The sequence below is a fragment of the Rattus norvegicus genome, chromosome 9, assembly GCF_021556685.1.
Source record: "Rattus norvegicus strain SHRSP/BbbUtx chromosome 9, alternate assembly SHRSP_T2T, whole genome shotgun sequence".
Taxonomy (NCBI): domain Eukaryota; kingdom Metazoa; phylum Chordata; class Mammalia; order Rodentia; family Muridae; genus Rattus; species Rattus norvegicus.
In genome coordinates, this window is record NC_141542.1 from 63,930,625 (window position 1) to 63,951,443 (window position 20,819).

General features: G+C 39.1%; 1 protein-coding gene across 13 annotated transcripts in view; it reads left to right on the forward strand.

Annotated features, from left to right (window-relative positions):
- The window catches only part of Inpp1 (inositol polyphosphate-1-phosphatase), a gene marked incomplete at its 5' end in the record, with an annotated part of 54,208 nt that extends 45,430 nt beyond the window's left edge, over nucleotides 1–8,778 (forward strand). For all 13 annotated transcript variants that reach the window (NM_001432668.1, NM_001432667.1, NM_001432664.1 and 10 more), the window contains 1 exon segment: nucleotides 1,662–8,778. In NM_001432668.1, coding sequence (NP_001419597.1) covers nucleotides 1,662–2,211 — 550 coding nt within the window. In that variant the 3' untranslated portion in view covers nucleotides 2,212–8,778.
- Between the last annotated feature and the right edge of the window lie 12,041 nt (nucleotides 8,779–20,819).

The following is a 20,819-nucleotide window of genomic DNA, read 5'->3' on the forward strand; positions in this document are numbered from 1 at the left end:
ACAGATTAGTGCCATACAGTGTCTTCAGATACATAGGAGAACACACAGGTTAGTACCATACGGTGTCTTCAGATACATAGGAGCAGGGTAGATGCCACCACTATGTTGCCAGATGAACTTCTGTGTTATGATAGAAATGCAGAACAACATATGCAGAGTTCAGTGGAATGATGATCGGACAGATGTGGTCAGGATGGACTCCAACTCCTTCCAAACACTGCCAGGGTCAGCTCTCCCCACCCTCTATCTCCCTGCCTTTCCACTGACTCCCAGTCACAGCCTGGAAAATGGCCAGGAGCCACTGTGCTGAAGCACTGACTCCAGGGCCCAGCAGACTTTCAACAGAGGCAGTATCTTTTGCTCTCCATTGGAAAAAAAACCTGCAGTCTCTGTCACATAGGATTGTCTATTCTAGTTAATCCTCAGCTTATTTCAAATATGGAGGGAGCTAAAGTTTAAGCCTCTAATTCTGGTTTTTTTCAGACCAAATATGTTTTGGTAATGTTTTATTGTTGTTGTTTTTTTTTTTTTTTCGGAGCTGGGGACCAAACCCAGGGCCTTGCGTTTGCTAGGCAAGCGCTCTACCACTGAGCTAAATCCCCAACCCTTGGTAATGTTTTAAAAGGTCATTAAAACTGGGCATGGTCACTAAAACAGATATATACCTGTAAGCCCAGCACTCCAGAGATGGATAATCCAGAGACAGGACTCCAAGGCCAGCTTCAGGGGGCCACAGATTCAGGGGAGAGCTCCTGGGTTTGAGTGCAGGTTCCACCACTTAAGGATCCAGGTGGCCTTATCAAGGCATTTGCTTTCCCCACCTCTAATAGCCTCTCACCTGTTAATAGAGTACCTGACTCAGAGGGTAAGTGGATAAACAAAGTTGCCATCTATTTTGCCAAAAATAAATAAATAAATAAATAAATAAATAAATAAATAAATAAATAAATTACAATGTGAGTCCACTCTTGGTGTTAAAAGCCAAAGTGAATCAGAATAAAAAGGAGTAAGCCAGTGACAGAAGGCCTGAGAGGGAAACTGAGGGACTTATAAGACGTGAATGCCATCCTCTGCTGGTCCTTTGAAGGCTTGATGCCCCAGTGTAAAGGAATGCGAGGGTGGTGAGGTGAAGATGGTGGGTTAGTGGGTGGCCCTCATAGAAGCAGGGGGGAGAGGGGAGGGGAACCCAGAAAAGGGATAACATTTGAAATGTAAATAAATAAAATAGAAAAGGAAGACCTGGATGCTCATCTCTTTCCCTCTGTGACATTAAATGACAAAAGCAGTACTGAACTTTGCCATTGTTTTTTTGTTTTGTTTTGTTCTTTTTCTTTTTTTCGGAGCTGGGGACCGAACCCAGGGCCTTGTGCTTGCTGGGCAAGAGCTCTACTACTGAGCTAAATCTCCAACCTCAAACTTTGCCATTATTGTTAGAGGTCAGAAACTGCGTCAGTGTTTTACCGCTATCCCAGCTGGTTATGAGAGTACGCTAAAATGTTAGTGCCCCTCTTGCAGTCATACAGGCAGCGCGTGCTTGCACTGCACTCTTAGAATTAGTAGCTCGATGTTCGTTTATAGGCTCGAAAGCATTAACATCCATTTTGCTTTGAGGCATTTGAGTCAAACAAACAAACTAATCAGCACCTAAAACTTTCCTGCAGGTGGACAGGACAGTGCTACTGGGGCCTTTCTTACATGGGGAACAACATCCATTCCCTGCAACTCGCCATCTCTAAAAGCAACAGTGAAACACAAACTGAAAACTCCGACAGGGAGTCCTCCAACCCCTTTTCCGCAGTCATCAGTACCAGCGAAAAGGACACCATCAAAACCGCTCTATCAGACGTGTGCGGAGGTAGCGTCTTCCCTGCGGCGGGGGCTGGCTACAAGAGCCTCTGTGTAGTCCAGGGCTTGGCTGACATTTACATCTTCTCAGAAGACACTACGTACAAGTGGGACTCCTGTGCTGCTCACGCCATTCTGAGGGCCATGGGCGGGGGCATTGTAGACATGAAAGAGTGCTTAGAGAGAAGTCCAGACACAGGGCTGGATTTGCCACAGCTGCTGTATCATGTGGAAAATAAAGGTGCTTCTGGGGTGGATCTCTGGGCCAACAAGGGAGGGCTGATAGCATACAGGTCCAGGAATCGGCTGGACACTTTCCTAAGCCGCCTCATCCAAAGCCTGGGACCTCTAAAGACACAAACATAGGACTCTGCCCTCAGGGCCCTTGAGCCAAATGGAATCTTTTCCTGTTATGTCTATCTCTTAAAGATAGTTTTGTCCCATTGGTTAATATTCACCTTCCTGTTTTGAGGAACATATTCCCATTATGTGTTCATAATGTGAATTTCAGTAAGTTAATGGCATTTATGTCACAGTTAAGTCGGTATATGATATTGTTATATGAACATTGTGCTGTTAATGTTGCCTGGAACCCTTCAATAAAATACCAAGAGAGGAGCAAAAATGTGCAGTTCAAGTAGAATGACTGTATCCCCAGCTATTGGGATCCAGGCAGGGTTGGCTTGGGTATCCAAGGGTTTAGCCTGAGTCTTAAACTGTGAATTTGAATTGAATTGAATTGAATTGAATTTAGAACCATGAATTTGAAAGTTCATGTGCTTTCAATAGTTTTCTGATGTTTCTTATGAAAAAGGAAGAAAGGTTGGGCACCAAGGGTTTCCACCCACTGAAGCAGGGTAGGAATTAGAAATCAGGAAACAAAAGGGAAGGACATTCAGAGACTGGAGAAAGAGAAGAAAGAGCATGTAATGGGTGGTTGGTAGGTAGGTAGGTAGGTAGAAAGGAAGCAAGAAAACAAGCAAGCAAGGAAGAAAGAAGAAGAAAGGAAGACATACATACATACATACATACATATATACATACATACATACATACATAGACAGGCAGGTGATAGATGGTAGATAGATAGATAGATAGATAGATAGATAGATAGATAGATAGATAGACAGACAGACACACACACACAGGCAGGCAGTCAGGTGATAGATGGTAGATATATAGGCAGGTAAATAATAGATGGTAGATACATAATACTACATGCATACTACATACATATATGCATAGGCAGGTAACAGATGATAGATGGATAGATAGATAGGTGATAGATAGATAGATAGATAGATAGATAGATAGATAGATGATAAATCACACACACACATATACACAGGCAGTTGGTAAAGCAGAAGAGGGTGAAGCAAAGAGCTCCCTATATGTTTTGCATATTTACATATTTACTACTCTACAACAATACCAATCCAACCTTCTGTTTGCCATCCTTACTTCTCTTAGAGCTGTGCAGAGGCCACATGTGCCATGCTCTTTAACAGCCCAGGTAACCCAGGGAGTGTCAACTAGAGGGATCACACAATCCTCTGGGGGCTTCAGTCCCTTCTGCACTCTGAGTACTGATAACTATTTCTATAGCCTTCTCATGGTCAGAGGTTACTGGGAATAAGTCAAGTATGTTTGTTTCTTCTCTTATTCTTCAACTCAAGAAATGAGTTGACAAGTAATTTATGTATATTATGTTGTACATGTATGATGCTTTGAAGTATGCATGCTACATTGAACTAAAAAGGATGAGCTATTATCTCACCTTGTGTGGTGAAGGCATTTACAAGCCATTGTTAGCAATCATGCAGTTATCTATACGCCCCACTGTTATCTATAGTCACCATGTTGTACAGTGGATCTCTTGAACTTTCCTTCTAACTGAAATCCTGTTTTCCTTTATCAATAACTTGCTAAATCCCTCCTATATTGGGACTTTCTCAGACAGAGACTCTTTAATATTCTAAAGCTTAGGCCTTTCAGCTACTCTAATCTTAGCACTTAGTCCTGTCATGTGGCCAGCTCTACCTCTCTGCTCTGCTATGGTCCACTGTACAGCTCCTTGTCAGCTGGCTGAATCTCCTGCCTCTGAATCTTCTCCCAACATCACTCTCTGTGGCCAAAACCTCTGCACTCCACTTCCTGCCCAGCTATTGGTCACCAGATCTTTTATTTCTCATTGGATATTTTCTTTATTTACATTTCAAATGTTATCCCCTTTCCAGGTTTCCCCTTCAGAGACCCCCTATCCCATTCCTCCTCCCCCAGTTTCTATGAGAGTACTCCCTTACCCATCTACTCCCTCCTGCTGCCTCCTTGCCCTGGCATTCTCCTACATTGGGGCATCAAGCCTTGACAGGACCAAGGGTCTCTGCTTCCATTGATGTCCAATAAGGCCATCCTCTGCTACATATGTGGCTGGAGTCATAGGTCCCTCCATGTGTACTTGTTGGTTGGTGGTTTCGTCCCTGGGAACTCTTGGATGTCCCCAGGGCCCATGTGTTCGAGAATCTTTCTCACTTACTCTTCTATTACTTTTATTGTTTTTATGTGGAGGTCCAAGATCAACTTGGACTTGTATTTGTACAAGGCAATACAAATGGGTCAATTTGTTTTCTTCTATACATGGTGACCACCAGTTGAACTAGCACCATTTGTTGAAAATGCTGTCTTTTTTCCAGCTCCTTTTAGCTCCTGTTTTAGCTCCTTTGTCAAAAATCAAGTGACCATTTCTAGGTCTTCAATTCTATTCCACTGATCTACCTGCCTATCTCTGTACCAATACCATACAATTTTTTATCACAATTTCTCTGTAATATAGCTGGAGGTTAGGGATGGTGATTCCCCCGAGAAGTTCTTTTATTTTTGAGGATAGTTTTCGATATCTTGGGAATTTTGTTATTCCAAATGAATTTGCAAATTGCTCTTTCTAACTCTGAAGAATGGACTTGGGATTTTGATAGGGATTGCATTGAATCTGTAGATTGCTTTCAACAAGATGGCCATTTTTACTATATTAACCCTATCAGTCCATGAGCATGAGAGGTCTTTCCGTCTTCTAAGATCTTCAATTTCTTTCTTCAGAGACGTGAAGTTCCTGTCAGACCAATCTTTCCCTTGCTTCGTTAGCATCACACAGAGATATTTGTGACTACTGTGAAGGGTGTTGTTTCCCTAATTTCTCTTTTAGCCTCTTTATCTTTTGAGTAGAAGAAAGCTACTGATTTGTTTGAATTAATTTTATATCCTGTAACTTTGCTGAAGTTGTTTATCAGGTTTAGGAGCTCTTTGGTGGAATTTTAGGGATCCTTAAGTATACTATCATATGATCTGCAAATAGTGATAATTTGACTTCTTCCTTTCTAATTTGTATCCTTTGACCTCCTTTCTTATATATTTGCTCTGGCTAGGGCTTTTAAGTACTATATTGCATAGGTAGGGAGAGAATAGGCAACCTTGTCTGGTCCCTGATTTTAGTGGGATTGCTTCAAATTTCTCTCCATTTAGTTTGGTGTTAGCCACTAATTTGCTGTATATTGCTTTTACTATGTATAGGTATGGGCCTTGAATTCCTGATCTTTCCAAGACTTTTACCATGAAGGGCAGTTGAATTTTGTCAAGTGTTTTGTTAGCATCTAATGAGATGATCATGTGGTCTTTTGCATTGAGTTTGTTTACATAGTGGGTTATGTTGATGGGTTTCTACATATTGAACTATCCCTGCATCCCTGGGATGAAGCCTAATTGATCATAATGAATGACCATTTGATGTGTTCTTGGATTCTGTTTGCAAGAATTTTATTGAGTATTTTTGCATCGAAATTTATAAGGGAAATTGGGTCTGAAGTTCTCTTTGTTGCGTCTTTGTGAGGTTTAGGTATAAGTGTAATTGTGGCTTCAAAGAATGAATTGGGTAGTGTTCCTTCTGTTTCTATTTTGTAGAACTGTTTGAAGAGTATTGGTATTAGGTTTTATTTGAAAGTCTGATAGAATTCTACACTAAACCCTGGTCCTGGGCTTTCTTTGGTTGAGAGACTTTTAAGGACTGCTTCTATTTCTTTAGGCATTATGGGACTGTTTAGATGGTTTACCTGATCCTGATTTAACTTGGGTGCCTGGTATCTGTCTAGAAAATTATCAATTTCCTCCAGATTTTACTGTTTCGTTGAGTATAGGCTTTTGTAGTAGGCTCTGATAATTTTTCAATTTATCAGTTTCTGTTGTTATGTCTCCCTTTTCATTTCTGATTTTATTAATTTGGATACTGTTCTGTGCTCTCTGGTTAGTCTGACTAAGGATATCTATCTTGTTGATTTTCTCAAAGAACCAGCTCCTGGTTTTGTTGATTCTTTGTATAGTTATTTTTGTTTCTACTTCATTTATTTCGGCCCTAAGATGGATTATTTTTTTCCATTTACTCCTCTTGGGTGTATTAGCTTCTTTGACCACATTATCATTGAATAGAGCATTGTTCTGCTTCCATGTATATGTGGGTTTTCTGTCATTTTTGTTCTTATTGAAGTCCAGCCTTAGTGTGCATGGATTATTTCAACCTTCAACCTGTTTTGTGACAGATTATAAGGTCAATTTTTGAGAAGGAAACATAAGGTGCTGAGAAGAAGGTATATTTTTTTGGATAAAAGGTTCTATAGATATCTGTTAAATTCATTTTTTTCATACCTTCTCTTAGTTTCACTGTGTCTCTGTTTAGTTTCTGTCTCCATGATCTGTCCATTGATGAGAGTGGGGTGTTGAAGTAGCCCACTATTATTTTGTGTATGCTTTGGCCTTTAGTAAAGTTTCTTTTATGAATGTGGGTGCCCTTGCATTTGGAGCCTTCAACTTGATTATTAAAAGGAAAGACAGAACACAGAGCCTTAGAAGAAGTCAATAACTCTTTGATACCAGTCAACTCATTTGATGGGAACAAAAGTTCTTGTATCACAAAGGAACACTGTAGAGTGGCTTCTCTTGGCCATATAGGTCAGGCACCTTATGCATGGATCAATGAATCTTACAGGAAAATGGGTATATTAACCTTCCAAGTCATTTACATGGACAGTGCCAAAGGGGCTTGAACTATATACCAAAATCACCTCCATGAACTCAAATCAATGTCTCTCATGACCTCTACTTTATCCAGTCACTCAGAAACCATCTTGGCTGCACGTAAACATTTTTGGAAATACTCTATTCCTTATCAGTCCTTCTACTCCTCACCCTGGCTCTTTATGTCTAATCTGAATCATTGCAATAAACTATACATTTGCTTCTGTACCCTAACTTCTCAGTGGGGAAGACCTCCTTAAGCAATCAGGTCTCTTGTTCAAAACCCCTCACATGGCTCATCTGTCAGCCAAATAATGTAAATGATTTATTCTTCATATAAATTTAAACAGTAAATTAATCTGGCAACTGTATTGTTTTTAGTTTATGCTAATCCTCTTAGCCACACTGAGAAATCAATATTTAATTAAAAGTGTACCTCAATAGCTGAGCACAGTTAAAAACCTACCATAGTCTTCTGTGTTAATCTGGCCACCTCCCATCCCATGATACTTCCATACTGTTATTGATCTGGCTCTTTAGGCTTAAAATGTCCTTCTGTGATCTCTTTCTAGACTCCTTCCTCATGGCTTCAAATCCTCTTGGCTAATCTGACTCTCCCTCTCTCTACTCTACTTCCTCTGGTTGGTGAACATCCCATTTTATTATGCTTACATTTCCCTCTTTTGTCTAATAAGAGTCTCTTTTTTATTATAATAATTAACAACTTACAGTAAGACCAATTATGAAAAATATTATGTAAGAGTTAAATTCACAATGCTCAGTCCACTGTTCTTGCCAACTAGATAAAATATTCTACTATCTATCTTATTTTGGTGAGTTCAGAGTTCTATATCTAAATCACCTTTTATCTTAAAATCTTTTTATACCTAGAACATCTTAAATCCTAAACAGTTTAGGTTTATAATAAGACTATGGCTATCTAGTCTTCAACCCCATCAGAGACCTAAGAAGGAATAAATATTACCCAAGTTTGCAGGAATGTAGCTTCCAAAATGGTAGAAATGACAGAGATGGATGTTTGCCTGGAGAGTCTCCAATATTCTCTATAGTGCTAGAGCATCTACAGCCTTCTGGCCCAGAATTTTTGACAGACCGTTTATGAAGCAAGAATTATAAAGGACTTGCTTACTCCATCTTGGCAGAGCTTTGCAGTCGATTTCCCTTCATTCATTTGTCTTTTCTGGACAGCATTCTGTCTGCAGATATGGTTAGGGCATTTTCTTTGCCCAGTAGCTAGTTTGCCACAATTGAAGCAACTCTATATGGAGGTTTTTAACGCTGATCATATTCTTTGAATGGAATGGGCATACTGTCAGCAACAGATCTATCTTAGAGTCAAAAAATCATGTTAATAAAATATTTAAATGCTAAATTCTGTAAATCTCTGAGATTTTTGAAGACCAATTATTTATTTATAGTATATCTGAATTGTCAAATATTGTTTATTCTTAGCTTTGCTGAATAACTTTGAAAACATCTTATTATAATTATCTAAACTAGTATCTAATATGACCATGAGTTTGACTATCTGACTATTGATTTTATTTCTTAACTGTACCTAATAGCTCATAATTTGTATTATTATCATCCCTCTCATTTTGGAATAACAACTTTCAAAAGTACTAGAAATTTGTATTGCAACTTTAAAAATTATATAAGCATAATACTTCATATAAATGTTAAATGTATATATTTGTATAAAAAATAAATTTAAATTTGTATCACTATACAATAACCCATACCAATGTATCAAAAATAACCTTATTTCTATATTAATACACAGAAATATATCTCAATGTAACAAAATATGACTTTGATTTTGCATCAAAATATAAAGATTTTTACCATTGTAAAGTAATGGATATAAAATACTTTTTTGGTTTAAGAGTAGATTTAATAATCTACCTCTATTTGTATAATGACTTATATAATATTTCTATATCCTTCTTTTTTCAAACTCTTGCCTTTTATCTAAGAAAGAAAGAATAGAGAAGTAGAAAGGAAAGATAAAATTCCCTGAGTCTAAGCTCCCTATTTAGTTTCCTCTATGTCCAAGACTATAATACTATAATTACTTGTAAATCATTCCTTTAAATACACACACACACACGCGCACACACACACACACACACACACACACACACACACACACACACCCCAACACCATCCACTCCAATTTAAGGGATTTGGATGATTGTCTCCTTATAATTGCTTCCCAATGAACTGAGGTGAAGAATTCCTGGTTGGGGGTCCAATAGGAAATTGAAAAATAGTTAAGTCAAAAGAAAGCTATTTGTTGTCTAGTCTTTATGTACTGAGAAAGTTCAGGGCTTAATTAAAGTTCTGACTTGACCAGTCTGAAAGGCTGGATGAACCAAAGTCATCTGGGATCAGCAACCCTCCCTGATACTATTCTGGAAGCAAATCTCCTGAGGAAACAGCAGCAGTGTGAAGCTGGTTCATGCATCTCAGCATCCTTGAGTGTGACACATGTCAGGGCTGCATTTTTTGGTTGTTTTTTTCTGTAAACATAAATCTTTTAGAGGGATATGTATTTCTATATTAATATAATGTGTGAAATGTGCAATGTACACAAATCAGTTAAAGATGACTTTTTTCCAGCCTTTTACTCTGAAGTTGTGTCTGTCTTTGTTATTGAGGTGTACTTCTTGTACGCAACAAAATGCTGGATCCATTTGCATATCTAGTCTGTTAGATTGTCCTTTTATAGGCAAGTTGAGTCCATTAATATTGAGAGATTAAAAACAGATGATTGTTAGCTCCTGTTATGTTTTTGTAGGTGGCATTATGTGCATGTGATTGTCTCTTTTAGACTTTGTTGTGTGATGCTTAATATCTTGTTTTTTCTTTGATGTAGGTACCCTCCTTGTGATGGAGTTTTCCTTCTAGAATCCTCTGTAGGGCTGGATTAGTAGCTAGGTGCTGTTTGAATTTGGTTTTGTTCTGGAATATTTTGGATTATTCATCTATGTTGACTGATAGTTTTGCTGGGTATAGTAGCCTGGGCTGGCATTGTGTTTTTTAGAGTCTACATGACCTCTGTTCAGCATCTTCTGGCTTTTAGTGTCTCTGTTGAGAAGTCTGGTGTAATTCTGATAGGTCTGCCTTTATACATTTCTTGGCCCTTTTCCCTTGCAGCTTTTAATATTCTGTCTTTGTTATGTGCATTTAGTGTCTTGATTATTATGTGATGAGAGGATTTTCTTTTCTGGTCCCATGGATTTGGTGTTCTATAGGTGTATTGAACATTTATGGCTATCTCATTCTTTAGGTTGAGGAAGTTGTCTTCTATGATTTTGTTGAAGATGTTTTTGGGTACTTTGAGCTGGGGAGTCTTTGCTCTCTTGTATTCCTATTATTCGCAGATTTGGTCTTTGAATTGTGTACTGGATTTCCTGAATGTTTTGGGTTAGGAGTTTTTTATTTTTATTTTTTTAATCTTTAAGGTATCATCTACATCATAGATTCTCTCTTCTATCTCTTGTATTTTGTTGATGCTTACATCTGTAATCCCTGACCTCTTTCCTAGATTTTCCATTCCAATTGTTGCCTCCATTCAAGTTTTCCTTATTGTTTCTACTTCCACTTTTAGGTGTTCAATTTCTTCACCTGTTTGACTGTGTTTTCCTGTATTTCTTTAAGGGATTTATTTGTTTCCTCTTTAAAGGCTTCTACCTGTTTACCTATGTTTTTCTGCATTTCCTTCAGTGAGTTATTTATATCCTCCTTAAAGAACACTATTATCTTCATGAGATAGGTTTTTAGGTCAGCTTTCTGACTTTCAGGTGCGTTGGTGTACCAGGGCTTGCTGTGGTGAGAGAACTGGGTTCTGATGATGCCAAAGTATATTGGTTTCTGTTGCTTATGGTCTTAGGCTTTCCTCTCACCATCTAGTTATCCGTGGTATTTACTGATCTGAGTGTCTCTGTCTGGAGCCTGCCTCTTGTTTTCCCTGGGTTCCTTCAGGTCTCCTGGTAGGCCTGTGTCCCTGACTATAGCTGACTTTCTGTGGGGCCTTTAGGGTCTTCAGGGGGAATGTACACTGGTGACTTAATGCCTTGACTGCAATGGCTCTTCTGAGAGACTTTCAGACTGTGGGTCTTCAGAAGGGCAAAGAAGCTGCTTATCTGTTACCCTGCCTGCAGTAGATCTTCTGGGTGGTCTTTAGACTGTTTGGTCTTCAGAGGAATGGTCAAGCTGTTTCACTGTATGTAGCTGTTCTCCAGGGAGGGTTTTGGACTGTGGGGTCTGTTGCCCTACATGCAGCAGAACTCCAGGGGGGGCTTTCAGACTGCTAGGTCAGTTGTCCTATATGCAGTGGAGCTCCTGGGTGGTCGTCAGACTATCATGTCAGTTGCCCAGTTGCCCAGTTGCTCAGTGTGCATTGGAACTCCTGGGATGCCTTCAGGCTGTAGTGTCTTCAGGGGAACAGAGAAACTGGAGATCTGCCTTGGCAGAAGGCATTGGCCAGGAAGGGAGTAGAATTTGGGGGTTGAGGATTTGGGAAGTGATGGGTCTTGAATCTACTTTGTTCCCTAGGCTGTGAGCCTTCAGGACGGTCTCTTACTAGTTGCTCTGCATGCTGAGGAACTCCTGGGATGCCTTCAGGCTGTGGTGTCTTCAGGGGAGCAGAAGCATTTCTTTTAAAGTACAATTGGATCTTTCAATAACTGTTTGTCCTGTAGGATTTTATTGTATACCTATAATATGTTTTATATTATAATGCATAATTTTTTAAAATTTTATTAGAGACATACAGCAGAGCATTGCTAGTCTGATTTTGTCTAGCTATATCCATAATTATTATAACTTCTAATAAATACATAACAGAATCCACCTTTCAGAGCCTCAAAGCTGTTGCCCATTGGGATCCTGACTATGTGTCTATAGTATGTTGCACATATTTCAGTTATCAAAAATCTATAAAATGAAATATATCCATTTGCCAAATTTTGTTTCTCTGAGAACCTTTAGGGTTATTTCCTGCAGGTAATTGAGTTTGGTTATACAAAGAACAAGTAGGACATTTCCTTATAATTATTGCCAAGTGATAGATAATTCTTTCTTTAAACTTTTCCTATTAACTTGGTGCTTTTAAATTTTGAAAAATTTCCAATTAATAGTTTATCAGTTTCATCATTACCTTGTTCTAGAAACCTATATGGTATCTGATACGTGTTATATATAATGGATGATTCCTATTTCTAATCATTTGTTGCAGTTGAATAAACAGTGAAATCAATTCAGAATCATCTTGTACAAGTTCAGCAGTTTTTATATGCAAAACATCTCTGCATATTGAAAGTCAATTACTATATTAAGAGACTCCTGAAAGTCTATCATCATAAGGATTGCATATAATTTTCTTGGGCTATTTAAATCTTTATCACCTTGTAAGGTCTTTTGAAAGAAGTTACTCAGTTCTTGAGTAGCAAGCCTATTGCAGGCCAAAGCCTGTTAATATCTTCCAATAATTTCTGGAAATTTTAAGTCCTTAATTGGTCTCTCCTAATTTGTACATTTTGTAATCTAGCCTTTTGTAGAGTTACTTCATATCCTAGATAATTAATAGAAGCTCATCTTTATATTTTTTCAGGGGCAATTAATCTCAAACAGGGCAAGCTTCTTTTTAATTTCATCAAACATTCTTTACAAGGTGTTTTTGTATCTGAATCAGCCAATAAGAAATCATCCATATAATGGTAAATTATAGATTGATGCAATTGTTTATGATTTATCTCCAATGACTGTTGAACAAAATATTGGCACAAGGTAGGACTGTTTAACATTACTTGTGGTAGGACTTTCCAATGCTATTCCTTTACAGAAAAGTAAAAGTAGGTATTGAGAAAGCAAAACTTTCCTTACCATGTTCATGTAAAGCAATTGTGGGAAAAAAGCAATCTTTTAGCTCAATCACTCTGATAGGCTATTCCTTAGGTAACAAGGAAGGCAATGGGATCTCAGACTGTAGATAACCCATTCACCGAATGGTTTTATTAGGTGAGATATGTCAACATCCTCCATTTGCCAGATTTCTTTTTAACAACAAATAATGAAGAATTCCAAGAACTGGTAGACCATCATATATATTGAACCTCTAGTTGCTCTTGGACTAGCTTTTCTAGTGCCTGTAATTTTTCTTCTGTCACAGAATATTATTCAATCCAAATATATTGACCAGGCAACCATCTTAGTGGTAAGGCTGTCGGTGCTTTATCAGCAATGTCTCTCCCATATAAAGTTGTTTATGGACATTTGGGTAGTTCATGACTGTTATTGATAAAATTCTTTAATATTTTCATCAGGAACTTTTTTTTATTTTATGGCTTGTCCCTGAAGTTGGAGAAATGTAATTCTTGTTTTCATTGTTGTGATAGATCTCTTTCCCATAAATTCATGGCTATATCAGCCACACATGGCTTTAATTTTCCTATTTGACTTTCTGATCCTATACACTTAAGCCATTTTATACTTGGTTTTACTTGGGATAAAGTTACAACCTCTTAAAACTGGATATCTATCTCTTGAAGAGGCCAATCTGGAGGCCATGACTTTGAAGAGATTATGGTTACATCTGCTCTGTTATCAAACGTCTCTTCAATTTTAATATTATTTATTAACACCTTTAGTTTTGGCCTTTGATCATCTATAGAAGTTTGCCAAAATATTTGAGTTTTTTGTTTGTTTTGGACTTGTTTTGTTTTATCTATTTAAGCGGTTTTGATTTTGATATCTGGGTTTTAAATGTCTATTTTTAGAGCAGTGTTGTTTAATTTTGTGGGTGAGTGTTTCTGATGTTGCTCTAGATTGGCTGATTCGAATTTTGTATTGAGGCCATGAAGAGGCCCCCTCTTGGAGTTTTTGAGGCCCCATTTATCTGTTGATGACTTACATTCATCATTACAATGTTGGTCTTTGCTGTCTTTCTTTTTTTTTTTTTTTCTTTTCTTTTTTTTTTTTTATTAACTTGAGTATTTCTTATATACATTTCGAGTGTTATTCCCGTTCCCGGTTTCCGGGCAAACATCCCCCTCCCCCTCCCCTTCCTTATGGGTGTTCCCCTCGCCAACCCTCCCCCCATTGCCGCCCTCCCCCCATAGACTAGTTCACTGGGGGTTCAGTCTTAGCAGGACCCAGGGCTTCCCCTTCCACTGGTGCTCTTACTAGGATATTCATTGCTACCTATGGGGTCAGAGTCCAGGGTCAGTCCATGTATAGTCTTTAGGTAGTGGCTTAGTCCCTGGAAGCTCTGGTTGCTTGGCATTGTTGTACTTTTGGGGTCTCGAGCCCCTTCAAGCTCTTCCAGTTCTTTCTCTGATTCCTTCAATAGGGGACCTATTCTCAGTTCAGTGGTTTGCTGCTGGCATTCGCCTCTGTATTTGCTGTATTCTGGCTGTGTCTCTCAGGAGCGATCTACATCCGGCTCCTGTCGGTCTGCACTTCTTTGCTTCATCCATCTTGTCTAATTGGGTGGCTGTATCTGTATGGGCCACATGTGCGGCAGGCTCTGAATGGGTGTTCCTTCAGTCTGTTTTAATCTTTGCCTCTCCCTTCCCTGCCAAGGGTATTCTTTTTCCTCATTTAAAGAAGGAGTGAAGCATTCACATTTTGATCATCCGTCTTGAGTTTCGTTTGTTCTAGGGATCTAGGGTAATTCAAGCATTTGGGCTAATAGCCACTTATCAATGAGTGCATACCATGTATGTCTTTCTGTGATTGGGTTAGCTCACTCAGGATGATATTTTCCAGTTCCAACCATTTGCCTACGAATTTCATAAACTCGTTGTTTTTGATAGCTGAGTAATATTCCATTGTGTAGATGTACCACATTTTCTGTATCCATTCCTCTGTTGAAGGGCATCTGGGTTCTTTCCATTTTCTGGCTACTATAAATAAGGCTGCGATGAACATAGTGGAGCACGTGTCTCTTTTATATGTTGAGGCATCTTTTGGGTATATGCCCAAGAGAGGTATAGCTGGATCCTCAGGCAGTTCAATGTCCAATTTTCTGAGGAACCTCCAGACTGATTTCCAGAATGGTTTTACCAGTCTGCAATCCCACCAACAATGGAGGAGTGTTCCTCTTTCTCCACATCCTTGCCAGCATCTGCTGTCACCTGAGTTTTTGATCTTAGCCATTCTCACTGGTGTGAGGTGAAATCTCAGGGTTGTTTTGATTTGCATTTCCCTTATGACTAAAGATGTTGAACATTTCTTTAGGTGTTTCTCAGCCATTCGGCATTCCTCAGCTGTGAATTCTTTGTTTAGCTCTGAACCCCATTTTTTAATAGGGTTATTTGTTTCCCTGCGGTCTAACTTCTTGAGTTCTTTGTATATTTTGGATATAAGGCCTCTATCTGTTGTAGGATTGGTAAAGATCTTTTCCCAATCTGTTGGTTGCCATTTTGTCCTAACCACAGTGTCCTTTGCCTTACAGAAGCTTTGCAGTTTTATGAGATCCCATTTGTCGATTCTTGATCTTAGAGCATAAGCCATTGGTGTTTTGTTCAGGAAATTTTTTCCAGTGCCCATGTGTTCCAGATGCTTCCCTAGTTTTTCTTCTATTAGTTTGAGTGTGTCTGGTTTGATGTGGAGGTCCTTGATCCACTTGGACTTAAGCTTTGTACAGGGTGATAAGCATGGATCGATCTGCATTCTTCTAGATGTTGACCTCCAGTTGAACCAGCACCATTTGCTGAAAATGCTATCTTTTTTCCATTGGATGGTTTTGGCTCCTTTGTCAAAAATCAAGTGACCATAGGTGTGTGGGTTCATTTCTGGGTCTTCAATTCTATTCCATTTGTCTATCTGTCTGTCTCTGTACCAATACCATGCAGTTTTTATCACTATTGCTCTGTAATACTGCTTGAGTTCAGGGATAGTGATTCCCCCTGAAGTCCTTTTATTGTTGAGGATAGCTTTAGCTATCCTGGGTTTTTTGTTATTCCAGATGAATTTGCAAATTGTTCTGTCTAACTCTTTGAAGAATTGGATTGGTATTTTGATGGGGATTGCATTGAATCTGTAGATTGCTTTTGGTAAAATGGCCATTTTTACTATATTAATCCTGCCAATCCATGAGCATGGGAGATCTTTCCATCTTCTGAGGTCTTCTTCAATTTCTTTCCTCAGTGTCTTGAAGTTCTTATTGTACAGATCTTTTACTTGCTTGGTTAAAGTCACACCGAGGTACTTTATATTATTTGGGTCTATTATGAAGGGTGTCGTTTCCCTAATTTCTTTCTCGGCTTGTTTCTCTTTTGTATAGAGGAAGGCAACTGATTTATTTGAGTTAATTTTATACCCAGCCACTTTGCTGAAGTTGTTTATCAACTTTAGTAGTTCTCTGGTGGAACCTCTGGGATCACTTAAATATACTATCATGTCATCTGCAAATAGTGATATTTTGACCTCTTCTTTTCCGATCTGTATCCCCTTGATCTCCTTTTGTTGTCTGATTGCTCTGGCTAGAACTTCAAGAACTATATTGAATAAGTAGGGAGAGAGTGGGCAGCCTTGTCTAGTCCCTGATTTTAGTGGGATTGCTTCAAGTTTCTCTCCATTTAGTTTAATGTTAGCAACTGGTTTGCTGTATATGGCTTTTACTATGTTTAGGTATGGGCCTTGAATTCCTATTCTTTCCAGGACTTTTATCATGAAGGGGTGTTGAATTTTGTCAAATGCTTTCTCAGCATCTAATGAAATGATCATGTGATTCTGTTCTTTCAGTTTGTTTATATAATGGATCACGTTGATGGTTTTCCGTATATTAAACCATCCCTGCATGCCTGGGATGAAGCCTACTTGATCATGGTGGATGATTGTTTTGATGTGCTCTTGAATTCGGTTTGCCAGAATTTTATTGAGTATTTTTGCATCGATATTCATAAGGGAAATTGGTCTGAAGTTCTCTTTCTTTGTTGTGTCTTTGTGTGGTTTAGGTATAAGAGTAATTGTGGCTTCGTAGAAGGAATTCGGTAGGGCTCCATCTGTTTCAATTTTGTGGAATAGTTTGGATAATATTGGTATGAGGTCTTCTATGAAGGTTTGATAGAATTCTGCACTAAACCCGTCTGGACCTGGGCTCTTTTTGGTTGGGAGACCTTTAATGACTGCTTCTATTTCCTTAGGAGTTATGGGGTTGTTTAACTGGTTTATCTGTTCCTGATTTAACTTTGATACCTGGTATCTGTCTAGGAAATTGTCCATTTCCTGAAGATTTTCAAATTTTGTTGAATATAGGCTTTTATAGTAAGATCTGATGATTTTTTGAATTTCCTCCGAATCTGTAGTTATGTCTCCCTTTTCATTTCTGATTTTGTTAATTTGGACACACTCTCTGTGTCCTCTCGTTAGTCTGGCTAAGGGTTTATCTATCTTGTTGATTTTCTCAAAGAACCAACTTTTGGTTCTGTTGATTCTTTCTATGGTCCTTTTTGTTTCTACTTGGTTGATTTCAGCTCTGAGTTTGATTTTTTCCTGCCTTCAACTCCTCCTGGGTGTATTTGCTTCTTTTTGTTCTAGAGCTTTTAGGTGTGCTGTCAAGCTGCTGACATATGCTCTTTCCTGTTTCTTTCTGCAGGCACTCAGCGCTATGAGTTTTCCTCTTAGCACAGCTTTCATTGTGTCCCATAAGTTTGAGTATGTTGTATCTTCATTTTCATTAAATTCTAAAAAGTTTTTAATTTCTTTCTTTATTTCTTCCTTGACCAGGTTATCATTGAGTAGAGCATTGTTCAATTTCCACGTATATGTGGGCATTCTTCCCTTATTGTTATTGAAGACCAGTTTTAGGCCGTGGTGGTCTGATAGCACGCATGGGATTATTTCTATCTTTCTGTACCTGTTGAGGCCCGTTTTTTGACCAATTATATGGTCAATTTTGAAGAAAGTACCATGAGGAGCTGAGAAGAAGGTATATCCTTTTGCTTTAGGATAGAATGTTCTATAAATATCCGTTAAGTCCATTTGGCTCATGACTTCTCTTAATCTGTCGACATCACTGTTTAATTTCTGTTTCCATGATCTGTCCATTGATGAGAGTGGGGTGTTGAAATCTCCCACTATTATTGTGTGAGGTGCAATGTGTGTTTTGAGCTTTAGTAAGGTTTCTTTTACGTATGTAGGTGCCCTTGTATTTGGGGCATAGATATTTAGGATTGAGAGTTCATCTTGGTTGATTTTTCCTTTGATGAATATGAAGTGTCCTTCCTTATCTTTTTTGATGACTTTTAATTGAAAATTGATTTTATTTGATATTAGAATGGCTACTCCAGCTTGCTTCTTCTGACCATTTGCTTGGAAAGTTGTTTTCCAGCCTTTCACTCTGAGGTAGTGTCTGTCTTTGTCTCTGAGGTGTGTTTCCTGTAGGCAGCAGAATGCAGGGTCCTCGTTGCGTATCCAGTTTGTTAATCTATGTCTTTTTATTGGGGAGTTCAGGCCATTGATATTGAGAGATATTAAGGAATAGTGATTATTGCTTCCCGTTATATTCATATTTGGATGTGAGGTTATGTTTGTGTGCTTTCATTCTCTTTGTTTTGTTGCCAAGACGATTAGTTTCTTGCTTCTTCTAGGGTATAGCTTGCCTCCTTATGTTGGGCTTTACCATTTATTATCCTTTGTAGTGCTGGATTTGTAGACAGATATTGTGTAAATTTGGTTTTGTCATGGAATATCTTGGTTTCTCCATCAACGTTAATTGAGAGTTTTGCTGGATACAGTAACCTGGGCTGGCATTTGTGTTCTCTTAGGGTCTGTATAACATCAGTCCAGGATCTTCTGGCCTTCATAGTTTCTGGCGAGAAGTCTGGTGTGATTCTGATAGGTCTCCCTTTATATGTTACTTGACCTTTTTCCCTTACTGCTTTTAATATTCTTTCTTTATTTTGTGCGTTTGGTGTTTTGACAATTATGTGACGGGAGGTGTTTCTTTTCTGGTCCAATCTATTTGGAGTTCTGTAGGCTTCTTGTATGTCTATGGGTATCTCTTTTTTTAGGTTAGGGAAGTTTTCTTCTATGATTTTGTTGAAGATATTTACTGGTCCTTTGAGCTGGGAGTCTTCACTCTCTTCTATACCTATTATCCTTAGGTTTGATCTTCTCATTGAGTCATGGATTTCCTGTATGTTTTGGACCAGTAGCTTTTTCCGCTTTACATTATCTTTGACAGTTGAGTCAATGATTTCTATGGAATCTTCTGCTCCTGAGATTCTCTCTTCCATCTCTTGTATTCTGTTGGTGAAGCTTGTATCTACAGCTCCTTGTCTCTTCTTTTGGTTTTCTATATCCAGGGTTGTTTCCATGTGTTCTTTCTTGATTGCTTCTATTTCCATTTTTAATTCCTTCAACTGTTTGATTGTGTTTTCCTGGAATTCTTTCAGGGATTTTTGCGATTCCTCTCTGTAGGCTTCTACTTGTTTATTAATGTTTTCCTGTGTTTCCCTAAGTGTGTTCATGTCTTTCTTGAAGTCCTCCAGCATCATGATCAAATATGATTTTGAAACTAGATCTTGCTTTTCTGGTGTGTTTGGATATTCCATGTTTGTTTTGGTGGGAGAATTGGGCTCCGATGATGGCATGTAGTCTTGGTTTCTGTTGCTTGGGTTCCTGCGCTTGCCTCTCGCCATCAGATTATCTCTAGTGTTACTTTGTTCTGCTATTTCTGACAGTGGCTAGACTGTCCTATAAGCCTGTGTGTCAGGAGTGCTGTAGACCTGTTTTCCTCTCTTTCAGTCAGTTATGGGGACAGAGTGTTCTGCTTTCGGGCGTGTAGTTTTTCCTCTCTACAGGTCTTCAGCTGTTCCTGTGGGCCTGTGTCTTGAGTTTACCAGGCAGCTTTCTTGCAGCCGAAAATTTGGTCTTACCTGTGGTCCCGAGGCTCAGGTTCGCTCGTGGGGTGCTGCCCAGGGGCTCTCTGCTGCGGCAGCAACCAGGAAGACCTGTGCTGCCCCTTCCGGGAGCTTCAGTGCACCAGGGTTCCAGATGGTCTTTGGCTTTTTCCTCTGGCGTCCGAGATGTGTGTGCAGGGAGCAGTCTCTTCTGGTTTCCCAGGCTTGTCCGCCTCTCTGAAGGTTTAGCTCTCCCTCCCACGGGATTTGGGTGCAGAGAACTGTTTATCAGGTCTGTTTCCTTCAGGGTCCGGCGGTGTCTCTGGCAGGGGTCCTGCCGCTCCTGGGCCCTCCCCCACGGGAGCCCAGAGGCCTTATACAGTTTCCTCTTGGGCCAGGGATGTGGGCAGGGGTGAGCAGTGTTGGTGTTCTCTTCTGCTCTCCAGCCTCAGGAGTGCCCACCTGACCAGGCGGTTGGGTCTCTCTCTCACCGGGTCTGGGAGCAGAGAGCTGCTCTGCTGTCTTTCACATATACCAGATGGCATAGGCTCTATTTTGGACTCAATTTGGTTTTCTTTGTAATTCTTTTTGAAATGACTTTGTTCACAGCAATTTGGACATTTTTTTAAAAAGATTTATTCATTTATTATATATAAGTACACTGTAGCTGTCTTCAGACACACCAGAAGAGGGCATCGGATCTCTTTACAGATGGTTGTGAGCCACCATGTGGTTGCTGGGAATTGAACTCAGGACCTCTGGAAGAGCAGCCAGTGCTCTTAACCGCTGAGCCATCTCTCCAGCCCCCAATTTGGACATTTTTTTAATTTGGCCTTTCTCATAACCCCTAGGGATAGCTTTTCCTAGTAAGGTTTCTCAGAAGAATAAGATTTAACACCAATCATATTCCTAATCCATTCATCAATAGATGTTGATCATGACATCAATGGTATAATCACCTGTTGGTACTCAATTAGATTCAATTAGTGCCTTTTAAACTAATGGATCTGATATCTTTCTATCTATATCTGAAGTTAA